The sequence below is a fragment of the Prionailurus viverrinus genome, chromosome B2 (genome assembly GCF_022837055.1).
Source record: "Prionailurus viverrinus isolate Anna chromosome B2, UM_Priviv_1.0, whole genome shotgun sequence".
In the NCBI taxonomy this organism is placed as follows: Eukaryota; Metazoa; Chordata; class Mammalia; order Carnivora; family Felidae; genus Prionailurus; species Prionailurus viverrinus.
Window position 1 is genome coordinate 118,619,162 of NC_062565.1, and position 22,961 is coordinate 118,642,122.

A 22,961-nucleotide genomic window follows, 5' to 3' on the forward strand; every position below is an offset into this window, starting at 1 on the left:
TACCTTGTAACATTCTAAATATGATCTATATTCCTACACCTCTTTAATGATTAATTATTGTTTGGTAAACTCTTATTTCAGTCGTTCATAACAAAAAACCTTAATGCAACATAGTAATGCCAGTTTCTAAGTCACCAATATGACATGTCATTACTACTAATTTACTTGAGTAAAAATAGTGAAAGTACTTTGCAACTTTCAAAAAAATTTTAAAAATCATACAATGTACTAAGAACGAAGTCAATAAGTATTACATTGTTAATATTTAGTATTTAAAAAGTTGTTAGCAATTACATTAAAAAAAAAAAAGAACATTTTCTAACTTCTTGAGAACCAACATAGTATATTAGCAACCTGAGTTTTACTGAAGAGCTGGAATGAGACATATAGCCAACAAAGAGCTAGTGACATACCCCTTGTGTCTGTAGGGACAGAGGTGTGATACGTCGTTTTTCCCATTCATTAGGGCGCGGCTCAGGTGTGGATTCCATAAAATTGCGCTTGAGTTCACTAATGCTAGCCTGATGTCTCAGTATGTCCTCCTGGGCCTTATCGAGGTCCTAGCAATATGTAACGTAATAAAGGGCAGAAATCCAAAAGGAAAAAAAAAAGAAGAAAAAGAAAAAGAAAAAGAAAAACCCAGCAGGACAAAAATAAAAAAACCAAAAAATAAGACAGAGCAAACTTATGATTAAAAAAACATAGTAAAGCAAGAAAAATGCCAAGTCTCAAAAGCCATATTATCACCTATGAATATAAGGAGTTCATCAAAATTGGAAAATAAAGCCAATGTGTAATTTTTTTATGGTTCACATTTTAAAAGGTTCTAATTTCTTCTCTGTTTAGAATTTTTAAAGAAATAATTATTAACATTATCAGAAGGACGTCATAGAACTACTGGTACTCAAAATGGCTAATGACCTTCTTCCTAAAAATTGGACTTAAAACGCAGCCTATGACTTTGTTCCTGCAAATTTACCTGTCTCATGAAGGCTATCACTACAGCTGCATTCTGTGAACATAGTAAATCAAGTAAAAAATAGAGAAAGGTACTCAGAAGCACATTTGGCTTGAGGGGAAAGCCAGACCAAGATCATCAAAAAAAAAGAGAGAGACTGAGAGAGAGAGAGAGAGAGAGAGAGAGAGAGAGAGAGAGAAAGAGAAAACCAAGGGTTGACTTTTTCCAGGAAATTCTAGCAATGGCTTTTAACAGTTAAGGAATAAAAATAATGGCTTCCAAAGGCTGCTTCTGTTCAGCCTCTCTATAAGAGTGAGCCTCCCATACGGTTTCATGTGCTTGCCAAGCACAATTGTGAGGCCCAGTCACCCCACATACCAAATGGTCCTTATTCAGAAAGAGTTATAAGAAAAACTGCCAGGTCAATTTGCACTGGAGCAGGCCCTGACAAATGGTATTGGTGGGAAGTTTTAGGTTGGCCCTGATAAACTGTATTTGTGGGAACAAAAGGTAACTAGCGTCCAGGAAACAGTGTTAAGTGAATTTTAAATATTTTCTTACATTTCAAAATCACAGGGCCGCCCATGGATTATAGCTTTCATCGCACTCCCAGAGGAACAGGTCATGCATCTGATAACATTAGATAGTCCATATTCATGCACAAGCATCACAGCTCATCTACGAGCTTCTGTAGCCATTTGCAAAAACTCACGATCATCTAAAACTCTTTGCATGGCATGGGAAAATGACTGTGGCTTGAGATCAGGCACATTTCTTGCATTTGTTCAAAGCAATGTTACATATTACAGTTCAGAGCATTTTAGTAAGTTAGGCAAAACACATTTCCAATAGTTATCAAAGCTGCCCAAAGCAACCAGATTAGTCAGATTACTGAGAATTGCAGTACTCCAAATGAATACGTCACCATTTTACTACCATAAAATAAGGGGGAAAACAAACACGTTCTCGTGTGACACGGGGAATATATTTTACATACCTAATTGGTTGCCTGGGCTTTCTTTTTTTTTGCCCCCCCCCCTTTCTTTCCCAGTCTCTTTTTAATCAAAACAATCCATTAACATATTTTTCAAATGTAATACTTTAAGTGGACCACATTCCTAATTGCATGGATTTTAGCAACTCCCCCACTCCCCCAAATTGTGAATACAGATTTAAAGCCATTTAATGCCAGATCAACACATATCTGTTCTGGTGAATATATATTAAGGATGGGGTGTTACTTGGGATTCTATACCCCGGAGATAACCCATTAGGGAGAGAACAGATTTACCTGCAGAACTTCAGGAAGAGTAATAGATAAAAAATTTTACTCATTTGATTACACAGAACTTTTTTTTTCCCAGTTGTCACTTTGAGAACTTCTCGTAGATATACTCGTAGATATACTAAGCCACTTTAAAGGAACAAAATCGGACTGGTAACATGCACTCCCGAGTTGAAGTGTCCCCCATGCATTCCATGCACCGTGCTTAAAGAAAGTTGCCAGCCAGCCTGTGCGTGACCTCCCGTCCACAGCAGCCTGGCAGCCATTAGGACAGAGTTGTTTTCTTAAATTATACAAACCTCCAACATTAAATTGCTATGTCTGACATAAATATTATCCCCTTCTACTCTCAAGGAATTCTTCTGTGAAATTAAATCACACACAGGGGGAAAAGGCAAATAAACGTAAGTGTATCAGTCGACAAGCACCAAAAATGACCCAGAGTTGGCTAGTCCAAGACATTAACATAAAAGTGGAATAAAAAATCTTAAGAACCTAAAGTCACAACAAGCAAAACTCACAGATCATCCCTGAAGTGCATCACACACCCCCCCCCCCCCCACCCCACACACCATAATAATGGTGCACAGCAGCCACTAGGTATTTAATTCAGGGGGAATAAATATCCACCTCCTCCAGCTGTGTCTTCTCTTCTTTCCTCTTCACCTGAAAGTCATACAGCAAATGGCCAGAAAGAAGGGGGTGGGGGTAGTCGTAGCAACTCTACATTGGTGCACAGAAGCTGTATTGGAACTGAAATGGTGAACCGATTACCAACCTTTACTGTTTGGCCCTCAGAAGATGCAGAACATTAAGCCACTTTGGTCTTTCTTCACCTACATTGTTGCACAAATGGTGGAACTAGGCCTTTTTGCAAAGATGGAATGGAAAATGGAAGCTTCACTCTTTCTCAGTCCCTAGATTATGTGCTCCTTTTGAATGTTTTTACTCAGAAATGAAAATATGAGAGTGTAAAAATGGCATAATTCCATCTGTCCTCATTGGAAAGGTCTAGAGCAACGAGTGATGAGGGCAAAGTATAATGATGTAAAAATTTCGTTTTCACTTTATATCGGGGACAAATATTCACCCTGTTATTGAGTTCTTTTACATAGATTTCTTTCCTTGGGAAGAAAACTGGCTTATTTTGCTACTTGCATGTTAAAATTGTACTTAAAAATACTCTTATTTTATAGCCACTTTTCTTTCATAAAATTCTTTAAATAAGGAAACTTTTTAATGTTGGACACTTCTCAGTCTCTAGTGACCCAAGAGAAGGAAAAAAAAAACAAAAACCTGTAAATCTAAACTAACTCATGGAGATAAAAAGTACAGCATATGGAATCTAACTCATGGAGATAAAGCACAGCATAGGGAATATCATTGATAATACTCAAGTAATGTCATATGGTGACAGATGGGGACGAAGTAACATACAGAACTGTCAAATCATTATTATACACCTGAAACTAATGGAACACTGTATGTCAATACATAAATTAATGTATTAAATAAATAAAATTTTAAAAATTTAATAAAAACAGAAATGACTACCGACCTCAAGGAAAGGCATAGCAAGAAACAAAAATAATGATTCGGAGACTGAAAGACAGCAGTTTAACCCTTACATGTTAATTACAGCAGGATCATATATATTCCTTCTCTTCCTAACTGGAATGATAGTGTCAAATCTGAGAGTTCAAAATGCTTTTTTTTTTTTCTTTTCTTCAAACCATTCAAGTATGTTTGAGGTAAGCAGGGAGTCCAGAGGATCTTTTTATCCGAAGGGAAATAGAAGACAGAGCTACCCAACAACCTATTAAGGATCATCTTCGAATTCCTTCGTCAATATTTAATTCTCTACAATGCCAATCTGTGGCATTCTTCAGGTAACCTTTAAGAATAGTGGTTTCTCCCACTATGCCTAATCATAGCATTACCTTTACAGTCTTCTTCAAGTGTGCTCTAAATTTTTGTGGTCTCCTCTGTGGACAGTACCCACAGGACATGAGACACTAAGTCTTCAGACCACATTTAGCAAAACAAAAACATACCGCACACGTTAGTACTAACCTAGTAGTGCAGTGGTAGCCCTATAAAGGGATAAAAAATCCTCAAACCAGACACCTAATTTTACATAAAAGGACGCTAAGAAGCCCAACCTTAAGGCTAATCGTCTGAATTTTCAAAGAGCTGTGTTTCATTCTTCATATGTATTTCTTCAAAAGAAACTAGTATCTTCCTTACAAATACTTGACAGTTGACCCTTTCATAGAACTACATGAGTTAGTGTTAAAACAATGACCACCACAACAAAAACTAACCGAAATTCATCTGGTTCCCAAACGGTACAATAATAGGGAGACAGGGAATTTCTGAGATTAGGCCTATAAATGTCAGGAGTAAAAGGTTACAGACACATCCTCATAAATGCAAGAAGAACGAGCTTGGCTTTCTAAAGAGAAGTAACAATGCTAAGGAGTTGTACTAAAACACATCAGTGACAGTTATGTCCACTGTGTCCTAAGTTCTACATCAAAACAGCTTCCACCCTAAAGGAACAGCACTGATATCTGCAAAACAAACAGACCCCATTATGGATTGTTAAGGGGAACACAGGTTTCCTTCTTTTTTACATTTAAAACATTTTTTACAAAGACCGAGCATGGTCTAGATATTTACAAAATCATCCTATCATAACTTTGCTCTCAACTTAGAACGTGTGGGCCTGGTCTATGGAAATCAGTGGAGGGCACGTGCTTATTTACATGTATTTCTCATGCACTAAAACACTGTATGTGAAAATGTGTGGCTCATACTACTTTGAGGGTAATCGGTGGTGAAATTTATGCACATGTTTACACTCTACATTATGAAGACATAAAATGAGGTGTAGTTTTGTTGGCCCCACAAACTCAAGCTTATGTAGGAGTGCCAGCAACTGCTTCCTCTTCCTCTGTTTTGTCATTCACGTCACAGTCATAAGAAACATTAAAGGAAGTGGCTTTAGCCTCCAGATAGCAGAGGGACAGAGCCAGAGGAAGGGAAAAGGTGAGAGAAAAAGGCACTGACTGAGAAGCAGAGAGAAGTAGTCCAAAGATAAGGATGAGGGAAGGAAGGAATGAAGGGGAGGTAATAGGAATGTAGTGCTGGACATCAGTGGGGAGGAAGGAGACCCAGACTTTGGGGAGGCTGGGGAAAGCAAGATAACCGTCTTCATCGAGAAGGGAGGGGAAGCTAGGCGGAAAGCACTTGCAGAACCTGAAGGAAAAGTACCCAAATTCAGAATCTCTGTGGTCAGCCTCTTTTAGAGGCTTCTCACGGGTGGGAGGACAGTCAGGCTGAGGGGGGGCTGCAACAGGAGCCAAGACAGAATCGAGGGTGGGCACTTCACAGTCCCCCTGCTCTGACGGTTCACCTGTGGAAGGGAGCTCTAAGCTGTCGAGTGTGACCTCATCGGCCTCCCCAAAGGGGTCTTCCTCCGAAATGTCTGAAAGCAAGTCCATTTCGGGGACTGGCAACAGGTTTGGGGAAAGAGATGAAACACAGCAAATGAGTGGTGAAGGTGGGCATATGGAAACAGGCTATTCTCAGGAGCAAACCCATGATGGAATGAGAAATGAACACAACAGATACGTTCAAAGGAGAAACAGAGGCAAGAGAGAAAAAGAAGAAATGGGTAGTTAGTGAAAACTTGTACTCTGAATTAGGGATTGTTATCAACACAGCACAGCTAGAACATGAATTACATGATCCCCTTTTAAGAGAAAAACTGGACTACTTTTATCACATAAAATTTATAGGTATAGACTGATTTCATTATTATTCTCTGACTGGTTGCAAAGAGAGCCAATGAAACTCAAGTAACATTCTTACTTTTAAATCTGGTTGCATTTAAATCAATGCTTCAAAGCACTGGCAAAAAGACCAGTGCACCTCATCATTTGTTGAACATAAGCAGAATTTCCTTTGGAATTTAAAATAACTTTTTAAAAATAACTACGTGCATCAAATTAAGTAGGCAAAAGGGTACTGAGACTCTGAATCCCTGAGCTCTTTGGTTTCAGATGGAAGCAGTCACTCTCCTGGGTGCCTCATTAGCATAATCCTAAAAGATTCTGACAACTTTACATTGGTTGAAGGATATTTTGTTGGTCAGAATTTGTTATTTTTAACTAAATGACTTTCAACCAAATAATTTTTTTTGGTATGACAGTCACAAGTACTTTAACACAGGTATTCGGGGGACGTGATGGCACGGTGCTCCTTGGGGGCATTAGGGCTCACATGGTCCCCAAACCCTGCTCTATGTAGACAGGTGGTCAGCGCAGGAATTCCTGAGCCACTGGCAGCTACTAGTAGGTTCTTTATACATTTATGTTGCAGGTCGTTAACACTTTCAAAAGTTAAAATTTAGAAAGCATTATAAAATCGATAGCAGAATTTCCTTTTCGTGTTCACTTCCAATGTTCTCTATAAAAAAGTTGCTTTGTGTAGATACAGAAAAGAGATCTGATGAACTCAAAGCCTCTTCAAATCAACCTCTAAGTGACTTCATGTGCCCAAGGGAAGAAGGGATCATAAAATAGTGACAAATTTGAAAACACAACACAGGCTACTTCTCCACTCCCTACGGAGTGTGCCCCAACACACCATTCTCTCATTCACTATTCACCAGTCACCCTTTGCTTAAGAATTTCTTCATCATCAGCTAGAGATGAATGAAAAATAACATTTTTCATGAAGACCATCTTTGTGCATTTCAAAAAAAAATTCAAGTCAACATAATTAAAATACCCAACCCAGGTTATGCTTTCAAATTTACAAACAAATATACATTTCAGATCACCGCAGCTTTTATAATTTAGGGATTTAACTAAATAGGATGATTGTGAAGACAGTCACAAATACTAGGCCACTAAATTACTTGCTTGCACCAATATAAATTACATTGAAATATTTTGCTTTGAACAACAATCAGAAAAAGGCTAGAGAGACTGTTCAGACCAGCAGGAGCCTACATGTACCTGAAAATAGGGAACTTTTATCAGCAGAGAACATACATAGACTAATTTTAAACGATACCTGAGTTCTGAAACAACAAACGTAACAGCCTCTAGTCTAAGTGCACATTTAAAATCACATGTTCTACTAATTTACCATACCTTTCCTTCAACGAATTGCACATGTGGGACTTTAGTCGGGCTCCTGAGGTCCCTTCTGCCATCCCCATCCTGTACCATGGCGGTGCTGACAGCTCCGGGGCCATATGCTGAAACCTCCCCAGCAGGGCCAGGAAAATCCTTCATAAGACTTTCATCAACAACACCAACTGGAGCTAGTAAAGAAAGATCATTTGGAATACTTTAGGACACTGAAATGCTCAAAGTTTATGGAATTGCCCCCTCTTACACAGATGAACAGGCAGCATGTAGACATTAACAGGAACAGGAACATTGCTTGAGCTCTGAAAATTCCAACATATCAAATTCATTTTTAAATTTTTACCAAATTCTAAACATATTCTGAATTTTAACCCATGAAACTACACCAGGCTCTCCAATCAGACTTTGGAAGGCTTGAGTCTGATCATGGAATTGGCCAGTAGGAGGAGCTCTAAGACCAGGTGAGACAGAGTTGGGCACTGTGTCAAAATCCCAAAGTGAGGAATATTTTAATTCTGTAAGGCCTCTTTGACCTTTCCTAAACTTATTTCTAAATCTATTTATTGCAACAAACAATTATCTAGAGATTGAAATGATTTGCTTCAAATATGTTTTCAGAATTCTTCCATAAAGGAAGCGTTAATTTGTGTATCATTCAAAATTATGACAAGACAGCAAAAGTCCATTTTACAAATTAACTTCTGTGTTTATTTTTAATAGTTTTCATTTTTCTAACCTCCCTCCTGAATGCCTCAATTTGACCTACAATAAATCCAATCCAACCCCCTGCCTCAGCAAACCTGGCCCTCGTGTGCTTTTCCTTCATTCCTCCTGCACATGAGCAGGGACATATATTGTGCTGAAATTTCTGCCATATGGCAGGTCAACCCAAGATGGCATCACATTTCAACAAATGCAAGTGAGTAGCAGCGACAAAGCCTCTACCCATCTGTAGCTTTTTCCCCAAACCCCACCCACTGAGGTTATTTCACCTGTATGAAAAGTGCTTGACTGACATGGTGAGGTTTTGCATTGGTTCTATGTCCCAGAGAAGGGCAGTAAACATGAGGCCTTTAGGCTGCAAGCTCTCGAAGGCCAATGGGTGTGATCCACCATATTGAACTGGGGAGGCATCAAGCACCTGTAATCTGTGTATCACAAGAAATGTCTTGGCCCACACCCTTCATGTGCCCTGTCCAAACCTTGCACCTTCCCTAGCCTTGCCTTTTTCACCAGATACCACACTTCTACTTGCACCCAGTTACCCAAGCCACAAACCTTGAAGTCTCTGCCTTTATCCCTTACGGCCATCAAGTCCAGCTGAATTTAAATGTGGCCAGTTCTCCCTCCTCCTACTTTATTAACCAGGTCACTTTTAAGACTTTGACAGCCCTTAAGGACTCACACTTTTGAAAGCCCACGCCAAATCTTACATTAAGTATAATTATTTTCTTTTTTTTAACTTTTCAAAAGACTTCAGTAATTTTCCCTCAGAAAATATAGGCTATGAGTAGCTCTTTTAACTTATGATTTCTAAGCACCCAATATACACACTCAAATTATTGCAAAATGGGAAACTGACCTAGAAATGGTTTTAGATGTAATGATACAGAAATTTTAATGAATATGAAAGTTACATAATGAAACTGGAAAAATATTTTGCATGCTTTTAAAGACATTAATTTCAGGGTGCCTGGGCGGCTCAGTTGGTTAAGCATCCGACTCATGATTTCAACTCAGGTCATGATCTCATGGTTCATGGGATGAGCCCTGTGTCAGGCTCCTTGCTAACAGCACGGAGCCTGCTTGGGATTCTCTCTCTCTCCTGCTCTCTCTGCCCTTCCTGTGCTTGCATACGGTCTCTCTCAAAATAAATTAAAACATTAAAAAAATAAAAATTTATTAATTTCACTATGCAGGGGGGTGGGTTGCTTGTGTTGTTTTTTGCATTTTGAAGCAAAATAACTTTTTAGGTCTCAAACACTTGTAGAATCCTGAGGAGCCTGTAGGCCCCAGGCACGGAGCTTATGGTGCCATATGGCTAAATGGCCTACTATCACCCAAGACAAGATCACTAGTGCTCTCACCTGGAGTATTCCTAACCAGTCTGCCTCTTCCTCTCTTGTCCTATCAATCATTCTTGACACTGCACCAAGTGATTTTTTTAAAGAGGTAACATCATGTGGTGGGGGGCGGGGGTAGGGAGTAACATGGTGCACTTACATGCTTGCAGAACTGCACACACATGTATGTAATGCACACACACACCCTTCAGTAGCACTAGAATCAAAACCATATTCTTCTCCATGGCCTGCGAGGCCTTGCATGAACTGTTTGCAGCCTATCTCTTCCCTCATTTACTAAAGCTCCAACTAGTCTTCCTTCTGTTCCTGGACTGTATTAAGCTCTCCCTAATCTTATAACCTTCAGCCCTGATGCTCCTGCTACCTGGAATGCTTTACTGCTCTAACTCCTGGCTAGCTCCCCCTCATCCTTCACGTCTCAACCCAAATGGTTCTTCGCCAGATGGGCCTTCTTCTCCCATGACCCAATCCAAGGTAGTGTCCTGCTTATTATATTCCCCATTTTCAGGAAGTCATTGTCTCCCTCACTCTCACATGCATCTTGGTTGTTCTCTTAAATGACTGACTTGCCTCCTTTTTGGCTTCATTTTCCAATCTCGGAATCACACTGTTCTAAAAAAGTTTTAGAGTTTTATTTTAATGCTTGACCTTAGACATCATGTTGATTTTTAGCTTGTATGTAATCACTGGATGATTTATTTCAATCTGTCAAAACTTCAAGTGAGAAATATTTATGTACCTAAACTAGTCTAGCCTGACTTAAAAACTAAGTAGGAAAAAGAAAATACAACGCAGGTCAGCAACAGCAGATAAAAGGTGTACTGACGGGGAGTGGTGGCAAAAAGAAAGCTCAGTACCAGGTTACAGCCTAGCTTTGCTGTAAAAGCAAAGGGGAGACCAAAAGCCCTAACCAAATAGTTCACTGGCTCGTCATGTATTGGCATGAAAAGCCTTCTATTTTTCACAATAACACAATAATCCTTTTGATCACTTGCCCATCTGATGAATGACAGTGTCCAAAACACAAAAGGAAAAATAATGGATCACTGTGCATGTTTGCTGCTCTTACTTGTACAAATCATTGTTTTCAGATACAGACCTACTATAACCCTCTGCACTAACTGCTCACACAAGATGGTGGGCTTCCTTGAGCACAGTTTATAGATCTCAAAACAGTGGTTCACTGCTCTTTCTTAACTCTAAAATTTGCAATATAAGAGTTATAAAGTCTCACAGTTTAAAACAAAGGCTGAAACAGACAGTATTCCAGAAAGGGGAATGACTTCTCTCAGGGCATTAACCAACACTGATTATAGGTTATTCAGCACTTATACAAATTCTCTGTGGCAAAGGGCAAGGCTTGTGAAATACTTCCACAAGCAGGAACATTTGTCACATTTACTTGAAAAAAAGCGTTCAGTTGTTGACGAGCTAAAAGATACACGGACAGCTATCACACATCAAAATCTCAATAAATTTAAATCACTACATTTGGAAATACAGATAGTTATTTGAACCACAGTTTATGACCCCCTTGCCTATTTGTAGTCTTGAAACGATATGGGAGATTCTCCAGAATCAAGATTGAATAACTACATAGATAAATGCCCACCAACAAATCCTTGGAAGTATCTCTGTATGTCTGCCTGGATCTGTTCTCCAAGTTTATTCTGGGAAAAGTAGATCAAGGCCAAGGGGTGTCAATCCATTTAGGAGAGAGCATTTTTAGAATCAGACCTATAAATTCTGAGAATGGATGGCTGCCAGAGAGAAGTGGGTCAGAGGATGGGGAAAAAAGGGTGAAGGGGAGTGGGAGACACAGACAGGATTCTGGTTATAGAATGAGTAAGTCATGGTGATAAAAGGTACAGAATACAAAATACAGTCAATGATACTATAATAGCTTTCTATAGTGACAGATAGTAGTTACATTTGTGGGGAATCACTATATTGTATATCTGAAATGTATATCTGAAATTGATGTGACATTGTTAGATCAACTAGATTAAAAAAAAAAACTTAGCAAGTATACATACGAAAAAGCATTTTTATCTATTAGCAGATCTGTTTCAGCTACTTAAAATAAAAGTTGCTCTAGTTCACATGTCAGAAAAATGTAATAAGCAAGAAAGGTTTTCTATGATCAACAGCAGTAAAACACATTTCTTTTTAATGTTTATTTATTTTTGAGAGAGACAGAGTGAGAGAGAGAGAGAGAGAGAGAGAGAGAGAGAGAGAGAGAGAGAGAGTGGGGTAGGGGTAGAGAGAGAGGGAGACACAGAATCTGAAGCAGGTTCCAGGCTCCGAGCCATCAACACAGGGCCTGACATGGGGCTCGAACTCACAAACCGCCAGATCATGACCTGAGCTGAAGTTGGACGCTTAACCGACTGAGCCACCCAGGCGCCCCAGTAATAAAACAAAATTTTAAATTTACTATTACTATTTTTACATAGGTTTTGAGATTAATCAACCAAAAAATGTTGGAAAACTACTTTCTGGGAGAAAGTCACCCACACCAATTGGTTTCTTCTAGGCAGAAAGTAAAATGAAGTTCTTTATAAAACATTCATCCTAACATAAAAGGGGCACCTGGGTGGCTCAGTCAGTTGAGCGTCCATCTCTTGATTTCAGCTTGGGTCTTGATCTCACAGTTCGTGGGTTCAGGCCCTGCATCGGGCCCGTGCTGGCAGCATGGAGCCTGCTTGGGACTCTCTCTGTCTCTTTCAGCTCTTTTATAGAAAACCGACTATTTACCCAAAATTCGGTTAATAAAATACATACATGAAGGGAAGGAATGTCAATTTATTTCCATACATAAAATATATAAAACTGCAAACCTGTAGCTAATAAGAATTCTAACAAAAAATATACAAATTTATACATAACCTCCCCCCACTTCGCTGAAAGAACTAACGATTATACTGTATTTCCTTTCTTTTTTGTTAAAACACTACATTTAAATTAATCCTTGGAAGTGGTGGTTGCTTCCTCATATGCTAAGAAGTTTGGTAAGTTTTAGTAAGAGTTTTTAACTCATAAAATTAGAATATTTTAAAGTTCCTTTAAATAAGGTTCCTATGTTACCATACCAAAACCCTTCGAATTCCACTTTCGCCATTAATTAACAAGTTCAAGAAATTAAGACACATAAAACACATCATAATTAAGTCAGATCAGTAACCATGTATTTGTCCAACATCTTACCCATGATGATTCTTAATATTTGTGTGCACTGACAGTACAAAGAAAATTAGGTTCAGAATGACAGCTTGAAAACACTATAAAACTCTTCTTGTGAATATAAGAAATTTTATTTTATTTACTCAGAGAAAATAGCTATCCTTCCAGGACATTTCTGAGGACCTCATTAACTAGATCAACACTTTCTGATCCCACTGGATCAGAGAAAGATTAACGGAATACAAACTATCACAGATGTGTTTACCTCCATCTAGACTCCTGGAGACCCGTTTGCTAGAGGTACGCTCAAAGTGTGGCGCTGGCCTGTCAATGAGGGTGCTTGCCTGGCGGGTCTGGGCTTGGGTGCGGCCGCTGTAGCGGAATTTGGACCCCAGGGTCAGGAACTTGGCCTTTGGTGGCTGCTCTGGAGACACAAGCCTGTAGGGGGAAACAAAAGAAACAAAAAGGAGACTTTATGAATTTTCTTTTTTAAAAAGATGACAGAAGTTTACATTTTATCTCATTTTACTAAGATTCCTCAATCTACACAACAAAAGGCTGCCTACACTTTCGAATGAAAAAGAACATCATTTATAAACCCTCCTACATACAGAGCTTTAGGATAGTGATTAAGATGACTAAATCCACACTCGTGTATTCATGAATAATGTATTTTCCTCAACCTGAGCAAAAGAGCAGCTGTTCTCAGTGTATATCAAAGGATATTTATTTGTATTAGCTTAAATCATTTATATAAACACATATGTCTAAATTCTTGCTCCGAGCTATAAGTGCCAAGAGGCGATCCATTACCATTAGTAATTCTCAATATTTATGTCTATTTCCCATGGGAAAGAACATCCAACTCAGGAATCCATTCCATCAAGTGATGCTTTCCCATGAAGAACATCACACACAGTAGATCTGTAGAAATGACTTATATCCTTTCTTACCAGCACAATTTCACTGTTTAAACCCTGGGTTTGTAACAAATGAAGTCAAATTTTCTTGATGTCAAATACTCCCAGACTTATGCAAAAGTACGTTTTTAGTAAATAAATCAGTTTTGTCTGGCAGACAACTGGAATGGTCTCACTTTCATGGTCTAATCAAGAGTTGGCAAAATGTCTTAAAAAAATAATCTTAGCACTCTTATACCATTTATTAAATGAGAAGACTTTAGTTGATAATGCCAGAATATGAACTCCATAAAATTTTTCCTTTCATTCTCCAAAGAGTGATTTCTTAAATTTTTAAGATTTTTAAATACTTAAAAATACATTTCAAGTGTTTTTAGAACTTCTACGCAAAAAAAAAAAAAAAAATTTTAAGACGTCATCTTCTGCTTAAAAGCAACAAAGAGAGATTCAAGCAAGGTAAAGCTACTTGTAATAACACAAGAGGCGATTCTCCATCAACACGAGATTCTCACTGACATTAACCCAGAAAAACTATATCTCAGAATTAAATTGAGAAGAGAAGAGCCAGGACACTCTGGCTGTCGTGGTGTTAATCTATTCACATAAGGTAGCAAATGAGTTTCTTAAAAACTTCCACCTTCTGCCAATAGATTTTCAAAGGAGACACCAATGCTGCTGCTAAGAATACACTCTGATGAGGGCCAGTGCCTCAACCTGTACTTTGGGAAAAGTTGTATATTCATAAATTAGAATTCTGAAATACTAGAAATATAGACCAGAATTCTTATTTGTGCTCTCTATTCTTTTTCTCTAACAGCTGAGGAATTAAATATCTCAGCATCGGGGCGCCTGGGTGGCGCAGTCGGTTAAGCGTCCGACTTCAGCCGGGTCACGATCTCACGGTCCGTGAGTTCGAGCCCCGCGTCAGGCTCTGGGCTGATGGCTCGGAGCCTGGAGCCTGTTTCCGATTCTGTGTCTCCCTCTCTCTCTGCCCCTCCCCCGTTCATGCTCTGTCTCTCTCTGTCCCAAAAATAAAAAATAAACGTTGAAAAAAAAAAAATATCTCAGCATCCTGATCATGAATCATAGAAGCAGGTGAGAAATGTGGTCACTTGCGATGTGCTATCTCCCGATGAGCTATGACAGGGTTTCCCTACCTAGCAATCCAGTTAAATAGGGATCGAAGAACACTCTGTAAGAAAGCAATGATCTATAGAAAAAAAGGGTCACTAGCAAGCTCATCACCACAGTAAGAAATATTCATCCTTGAAAAACAAGATGGCTAAATCACCTCTTTATCATTTATTCACTAAGTACACTCTATAGTTAATGGAAGAGCAACCAGAGGAAAAAAAGCAGTATTTCTAAAGAATACTTCAAAGGGGAAATATGCATTGGTGACCCAAAAGAAACTACCCACCTCACCCCAATTTTTAAACTAAAGACAACAAGTATTGGCAAGGATGTGGAGAAACTGGGACCTTTGCACATTGTTGGTGGGAATGCAAAATGGGGCAGAAGTTATGAAACATGAGATGGAAGTTCCTCAAAATTCTAAAAATAGAATTACCACATGACCCAACTAATCCTGCTTCTGGGTATTTATCAAAAATAACCTCAAATCAAGATTTTGAAGAGAAATTAGTAGTATTCCCATGTTCATTTCAGCACTATTCACAATAGCAAAGATGTGGTAAAAACCTAAATATCCACTGGTAGGTGAATACGTAAGGAAAATGTGGTATCTACATAGAGCGGAATGCTATTCAGCCTTACGAAAGAAACAAAAAGGAAATTCTGCACACAATACACAACAACATGGATGGGCCTTGAGGATGTTATGCATAAGTGAAAAGGCCAGATACAGAAAGACAAAGACTGCATAATTCCACTTCCACCAGGTACCCAGAACAGCCAAATTCATAGATTCAGACTGGACTGGTGGCTACTGGGGGCTGCAAGGAAAGCAAAATGGGGAGTTACCAGTCACTGGGCATGAAGTTTCAGTGAAGATGAAAAAGCTCTACAGATCTGCACAGCACTGTGCCCACAGTCAATAATCCATCGTACACGTGAAGGTGAAAAGGATAGGTCTCATGTGAAGTTATCTTACCCAATGAAGTAGAATTATTTAAAAAAAAAAAAAAAAGACAGGAGATAAAGAGAAGAGTGAAGCTGGAGGCATCTGGCACCCATCTGTAGGCTCACCTCAGTGAATGGCATCTCCCAACCAAAGGCCACATCTTCCTAGAATGAGGAGCCTCACACAGGGATTTACCGGGATCTCCCATTTCCAGTTCCAGTCACTGCTCCCCACCCCCAGCAGAGGTGACACCCCTTTAGGCCCAGTGGTGCTTATCAAACACTGTTAAACCCTTCTCAAATTAAAAAAAAATTGAAACTAGAAACAGGATACCTGCTTGTGTGAATTATGAAAAATCGTACAGGATACATAAAGAGATCTTTTTAAAGATTTCATTTTCCTCTCCTATAAAATTAACTGAACTCACAAAGAAAGAAGATCACTTCAGTCTTCAGAAAACAATTTTAAAGAAAATTAAGAAAACTTCCATCAGTGTTTTCTGACTTTCTGGGTATTAGTTTATTTTATATAACTTCACACGGGATCTGTGCTAGGTCCCATATAGAGCAGATGCTCAATAAATACAGACCAGATCACGAGACAAAATCCCACTGTCACCATTTCCTAGAGGGCACCTGAATTTAAGTAGCCAGAAAATCCAAAGACATGTCTGTCTATCCATTTTTCAGAATTCTCTTTCTTAGTATTACACAGTCACAGCATTTAAGAATAGCTTTTGAATTCTCTTATGCCAGGATATTGGAGGAGGGAAGTTGGGCTATAAGTTCTAGAACTTCTGACACACTGAGAGAACTACTGATGAATATTTCAGTCTTAGTTTCATAAACATAAAACAATCCCACTGCTACAAAAAATGCTTTGTAAAATGACATTGTTTTATTTTTACCCCAGTTACGAAAGTGGGTTCTCATTTATATACACTAGGGGCGGTGGGGGGGGTGGGGGGTTGCTGGGTGGCTCAGTCAGTTAAACATCTAACTTTGGCTCAGGTGATAATTTTGTGGTTCGTCAGTTCGAGCCCCTTGTCAGTGTGCTGACAGCTCTGAGCCTAGAGCTGCTTTGGATTCTGTGTGTCCCTCTCTCTCTGCCCCCACCCCCCCCCCCCCACACACACACTCTCCCTCTCTCGCTTTCTCTCAAAAATAAACATTAATTTTTTTTTTATATAGACTGGGATATGTTACCAGCTAAATATCTAAGTCCAGGTGAGGAGAATTCTATACAGCCGTATTTCTTTCTTTGGTCTAATTTGTTTTTCTTTAAGGTAATAATAGATGATTGGTTCCCATTTAAATGCATATCAGAATAATTATCCACTTAATGCATTTTGTAAAAAAATACTTAAAGAAATAATTCAAGAAATACAAGGCAAATATTTTAAAAACAGATATGTGTACCAATGTAAAATTAGGAAAGTCATTAACTAAAGTATTATTTTATTTATTTCAACTTGAGATAAAACACTTCCTTGCCCAAGTGGCACCTGTGGCCAAATACACAAAGTATTAGCTTACAGATTAATTTTCTGATAACAAAGAAATCCTTAAGTAATGAAGCTGCAATTAAATAGAAACAAATATCAAGACAAAAATGGACTGTACATAGATATTTATTAGCTTTTTCTAAAAGAACATTTTTGGTGACTTAAGTCAACGGCAATGCAAATAAATTTTCTACGGAAACGTAGGCCAAGCAACAAAATATTTCAAGATCGCTTAACAATTATTTCCTTTTGATATTACTTTTATTTACTACCTCAGACCCCACCTTCATAAAAATAACATCAAAAGGGAAAGGAAAACAAGATACAAACAGAGAGGGCGGCATACCATAAGAGACTCTTAAATACAAAAAACAGACTGTGGGTTACCGGAGGGGCGGGGGTGGGGGGATGGGCTAAATGGGTGACAGGTATCAAGGAGGGCACTTGTTGGGATGAGCACTGGGCGTCATATGTTAACTAACTTGAATTTAAATAAGTCACTATAAGACATCATTTCGCTTTTGGGAATTTAAAAGCCATAAGCAAGGAACTAATTATCCTATAGCTTTAAAGGTCCCGAGCAAGACGACCTAATGACACATCACAAAAGAAATTAACTTTCACATACTTTACTGCTCAAGAAGCATGGTAACAATTTTATAAAAAATCCTCCCATTACAAGTCAGGTATTATTGGTTTTTTCACCCATGAAAAATAAAGGAAATTTTAAGACAAACCCACCCACATCACTTAGTGAAGTCAATCATACCGTTAATAGCAAAGCTCTCTATGAAGCGGCTGATGACACTAATTCACTTGGAATTAGCCTGGATCTACAATGCCAAGTTTAAATGAGAGTTTAATGCCAAGCTGCAAGAACCTCGTGTTAATCCTGTTTACACGCCTCCACCTCTACCACCACCACCACCACCACAAAGCACTGAGGGAAAAATAAAACAAAAACAAAACAAAAAAAAAAAAGAAGGAAACATGTCCACTGTAAACACAACCAGGAAGTACAGCAGAGTGGGAACACTTATGGGCACTGAGAGCCACAGGGCTTGGCTCGGACTTCCATCTCCACCCGTGACTGTCTACAGGGACACAGTCATGTTTCTTAACTTCCGTTTCTCAGCTTTTCTGAGTGTAAAGTGAAGATTACATCAATGTACATATTAAAAGAATTAATCTATGTAAAGCACTTAGAACGGAGACAGGCTCTATCAAACACTCAAGGAGGAATAGCGACTTTTTATCACGTTCTTGTGCTACTAACATTAGTCTGGCTGAGTGGCTATCAATCAATAGAAAGATCTGGTTTTTTTAATGGCTTCAATCTGAAGCCAGTTTAGTTTTCTAAAGAAATCATTTGCATCTTTTGTGATAAACTTAAACAGAACAAAATCCAGATTTGATTCGAGGCACTCTATAGGCAAATTATGATTTGCCCTGTTTTAGATACATTGCTTCCTATCATGTGTAAGCAAAATTACATAAGTTTAAAGATATAAAAATGCTTTTGTTAACCATTATCTCCAAAGTCTGCAGGTGCAAACTGGTCTACTTTTAAACCAGAGTCGTGGTATGTCAGCAAAAATGGAGGGAGGGACCTGAGGCGTCGCACGGCTAACAGACACCTCAGAAACGCCTGCTGCAAGGATACCAGAGAGGGGGGTGCCCGGATGGCTCAAGTGGGTTAAGTGTCTGACTTTGAACCATGATCTCACAGTTCATGAGTTCGAGCCCCATGTTGGGCTCTCCACTGTCAGCCCAGAACCTGCTTCGGATCCTCTGTCCCCCTCCCTCTCGGCCCCTCCCTTGGGCACTTGCTCTCTCAAAAATAAACAAACATTTAACAAAATTAATAATAAATAAAAAAGAATAATACCAGAGGAAGGACCAGCATAGAGGTGACCAGTGTGGGCTCTGGAATCACAGAGCCAGGTCCCCAACTCTGTGCAGGTGCTTGGCCCCTGTGCTCCTTACTGGGCACCCAGCTCTGAGCCACTTTCTCCCTGGGGGTGAGGAATAAATGACACGGTACAATGTAAAGCAAGTGGTTCTGTGTCTGACAACAATATTTGCTCAATGAACACAGCACGTGTCGTTTCTGAGACAATTACTGTCTCCATTATCATTACCTGACAGGGAAGCCTGCTATGTGTCCTGCCTTGACTGTGTCATTTAGCTCATTAATGTCATCTACTAGTTTTATTTGAGGCAGACTCCGGTTGTCTGGAGTAGAAATGTGCCATGGCTACCAGGAGGAATTATAAGCTTTTCAAAGATTTATGTGACCAGTGTAACTGTGTCAGATGGATTCAAGTATATTTTAGGAGTTACATTTCTCTAAAACGAGTCTGTTTGACAACATATTTGTTGTCAAGACTGCTCTATTTAACCGGAAAGAGTCACTTGTACCACCTAATAATTCACCTTAAAAACAGCACACTGTGGTACCAAACCAAGAATAAGGATGATAATGATGGGGATGATGATGATAAACGTTATTACATACCGGAAGTAGTTCTACATGTGTTCCATGTGTGTTTTCTCATGGGCTTTTCAAAGCAACCCTATCAGGTAGGGACTATTATTACCATCACACAGATGATGAAAGGGAGACTCAGAAAGGTGGTGACTTACCCACAGTCACACACCCAGTATGTGGTAGCAAAGCAAGAGCCCAAAGCAAAAACTGTAAAGATGAAGGGTCTAGACACGTAGCTGTAGAGACTGCAGGAACAGGACGGAGGAAATGGGGAAAAAATGATCAGCAAAGTGCTCCTTGCTAAGAAGAGTAACATAGAGGGGCGCCTGGGTGACTCAGTCAGTTAAGTGTCAGACTTCGGCTCAGGTCATGATCTCACGGTTCGTGAGTTTGAGCCCCGTGTCAGGCTCTCTGCTGTCAGTGCAGAGCCTTCATCAGATCCTCTGTTCGCCCCTCTCTGTTCCTTCCCTGCTTATGCACTCTCAAAAATAAACATTAAAAAAAAAAAAAAAGGAACAAGAAGAGTAATGTAGAAATACGCCCTTGAAGAAGTACAAAGGAGGTGGGACCCAAGCTAAAGACAGTTAGGAGGTCTAAGGAGATCTGGTTTTCTCACTTGTTCATTTGTGTTGGTTGGTATGTATGTATGTATGTATGTATGTATTTATGAGACAGGGAGAGATAGCATGAACGGGAGAGGGTCAGAGAGAGAGAGGGAGACACAGAATCTGAAATAGGCTCCAGGCTCTGAGCTGTCAACACAGAGCCCGACGCGGGGCTCGAACTCACGGACCGTGAGATCATGACCTGAGCCGAAGTCGGATGCTTAACCGACTGAGCCACCCAGGCGCCCCTGTGTTGGTTTTTAAAGGAACAAGATATGGACATGTTTGCTGGCCAAAGAGGAAGGCAAAGGCATTCGTACCTTTGACATACATAACATACAAAGCACGATCCTATGTGAGGAATCAAATGAAGGATCAAGACTTCCATAGGGAATGACTATTTTTTCCCTTGAGACAGAACAGGAAGGGAAGAATGAACAAGAAGAAGAGCGGAATGCTACATAATCTTGGGCTAAAGAGTTTTGAAAAACGGTACAGGAAACCGAGAATGCTCATGACTACAGCTTCTACAATCAGTGCCCCACCCAGCAGAGGGCATCTGAGCAGAGAGGCGGGGGTTCCCAGGGGCTCCAGAAGACCAGGAATATTTTAACAGGAAAGGAGGTAAAAAGCACTGCCTGGTAGCTCTGAGGGTCCGGCTGACACAAGAAATAATCTATCTGTAAAGGCACTAATCTGGAGTTGTGCAATTTTCCCTTACAAAAAGCGAGTGCGTCCATCGGGACAGCTGTGCTGTTTAAGGCAGAGCTCTACAGCACTGGTATAGAAGTGGGGAGGTCAAGACACAGAGACCAGCAGGCTGATGGGCACAAAAGGCAAGTGGTTAGAACCTCCCGACAAAGTAGCAAAGGGACAGACCCCAGGGTTTTGGCTGGCTGGGGAAAGAAATTAAACAGGAGAGAGCTGGTAAGAACAACAAAATGAAGCCAATGGTGAACGATATGCTGGCAAGAGAATGGCAGTTGGGTTTGAAGAATGCGCTTCTAGAAGGGAAGGCATTTGTAGTCAGAAAGTGGAGTCCGGGACCACTGTAGAAACAGACCAGCTGTGAGTGACAACGAGGCACAGCCAAGGAGATCTGGCACCGAGGAGAAGCAAAGAATCATAAAATAGGGTGTTGCCGCATCTGCCCCTGTATCCACAACCACCACTTAATACGTACAGGGTACCAAAAGCTGTTCTCATTAAGTCTAAGCTGTATCATTAAAATTACCTGTAGAAAGTATGATGTTCCACGCACACTTTCCATAGCCTTTTTGCTGCCCGATGGTTTGGCAGTTTGAATCCAATGGTGCTCTCAAATTGTTCGAGCTAGAATAAATCAATAAGGTAAATCAGTAAGATAAAGGAGTTGATTAGAAGCTACTGAAATCATGAATTCAGATGTTTCCGTGAGGGGTAATTCTTCTTGAAGAAAGGAGATACTAGTATGTATATCCAGTATGATTATACAGAATGGATTTTTCATAGAACTCAATACTAGTTTCTGTGAAAACCAAGTGCAACTGCTGACTTTAAGCAATGTCCACAACTCACCCTACCACCTTATCACTTAGCTGATTCAACAACAACAAAACGGGCCCCCACTATGTAGCAGGCACTTACAACTTTCTCTTTTCTGTTAAAGGTGTGGCTCTTACTTTTTTAGCAACATGGATATACATGCAGGTTGATTATTAAGAACTCTGACCTTATTTGCCATGAAAAAATAAGGAATAGTGCATTTTATTAAAATTCACTGGGAAAAAAATGAAGTCAGCTGACAGCCATAAAGAAGAACACTGACCAAAGCTGTTTAGATATGCCCAGGCCTACGTGACACTGCTTACCTCTGCTGGCCTAACTTTAATGTAGAAGTTACTGCGCTTATAGGAAATTTTCAAGATTTTCGGCCAAGCAAAACGATTGATTCTCAGTCTGTCTTTGTAAATGAGAAGCCCGTTAGCGCACACACCCAGCTTGATGTCCACGCCTTCCGAGTCCTGCCAAGTAGAAGCCATTTGACCGTGGTTAGAGCTGTCCAAGTTTCACGGGTCAGGAAGCTCATCATGTCCCCCCACCCCCTTAAACCATGACCCGGAACGCCGATTTAACAGGTTGGTATTTAAATATCAGTGACACTACGTGAGTTAATAGAAACAGTAGGGCACGCAACACATCTTCAATCTCTTATCTCCTAGGATCAAAATTCGATTTGTCAAAGAGTTATAGCCACCTGACTACAGGACACAATATTCTCCAAAAGGCATAATTTCTGTGTTCCCAAGCTTGCCTACAAGAGCTGCTGGGGAAAAAGGGAAAGAGAGCTCAATTTAGACATCCTGAAGAGACAAGGTTTTCCTGGAGGCTATCCCAGTCCTTGGGGACACCCTGTCAGCCCAACTTAAGGTGCATTCAGACATTTTACTTTAGGCAAATTTATTTCAGATGGGCTATGCTAACTAATGGCTGTTAAAATCACGCCTCTATTTGGCAAAACACCAATCCCTCACAGAAAATTTCTCTTTGAATCTCTGAATTCTTCCGAGTAATTTTTCAATAACTCAGAGTGCTGACATCCAGTCCCCGTTATAGCATTCCCATGGCTGGCATTTCAATGGACTGCAAACTAGTCTTGAATTTACTCAAACTGTTTTCCCTCCCCAGCATTTTAACTTGGAAT

General features: G+C 39.7%; 1 protein-coding gene across 11 annotated transcripts in view; it reads right to left on the bottom strand.

The window, feature by feature from the left end:
* EPB41L2 (erythrocyte membrane protein band 4.1 like 2) overlaps positions 1–22,961 on the bottom strand; it is a 219,662-nt gene that overhangs the window by 35,403 nt on the left and 161,298 nt on the right. For 6 of the 11 annotated variants that reach the window (XR_007152353.1, XM_047859840.1, XM_047859842.1 and 3 more), the window contains exons 9-14: positions 22,129–22,281; positions 21,513–21,610; positions 12,941–13,113; positions 7,409–7,581; positions 2,543–2,605; positions 414–560 (exon numbers count right to left, since the gene is read on the bottom strand). Coding sequence is in view for 10 of the 11 variants with exons in the window: in XM_047859840.1 (XP_047715796.1) it covers positions 414–560; positions 2,543–2,605; positions 7,409–7,581; positions 12,941–13,113; positions 21,513–21,610; positions 22,129–22,281 (807 nt within the window). In the remaining variant the exon portion in view is untranslated. The remainder of the gene's footprint in view (positions 1–413; positions 561–2,542; positions 2,606–7,408; positions 7,582–12,940; positions 13,114–21,512; positions 21,611–22,128; positions 22,282–22,961) is intronic. The other 5 variants (XM_047859846.1, XM_047859844.1, XM_047859843.1 and 2 more) reach the window with 2 other exon arrangements.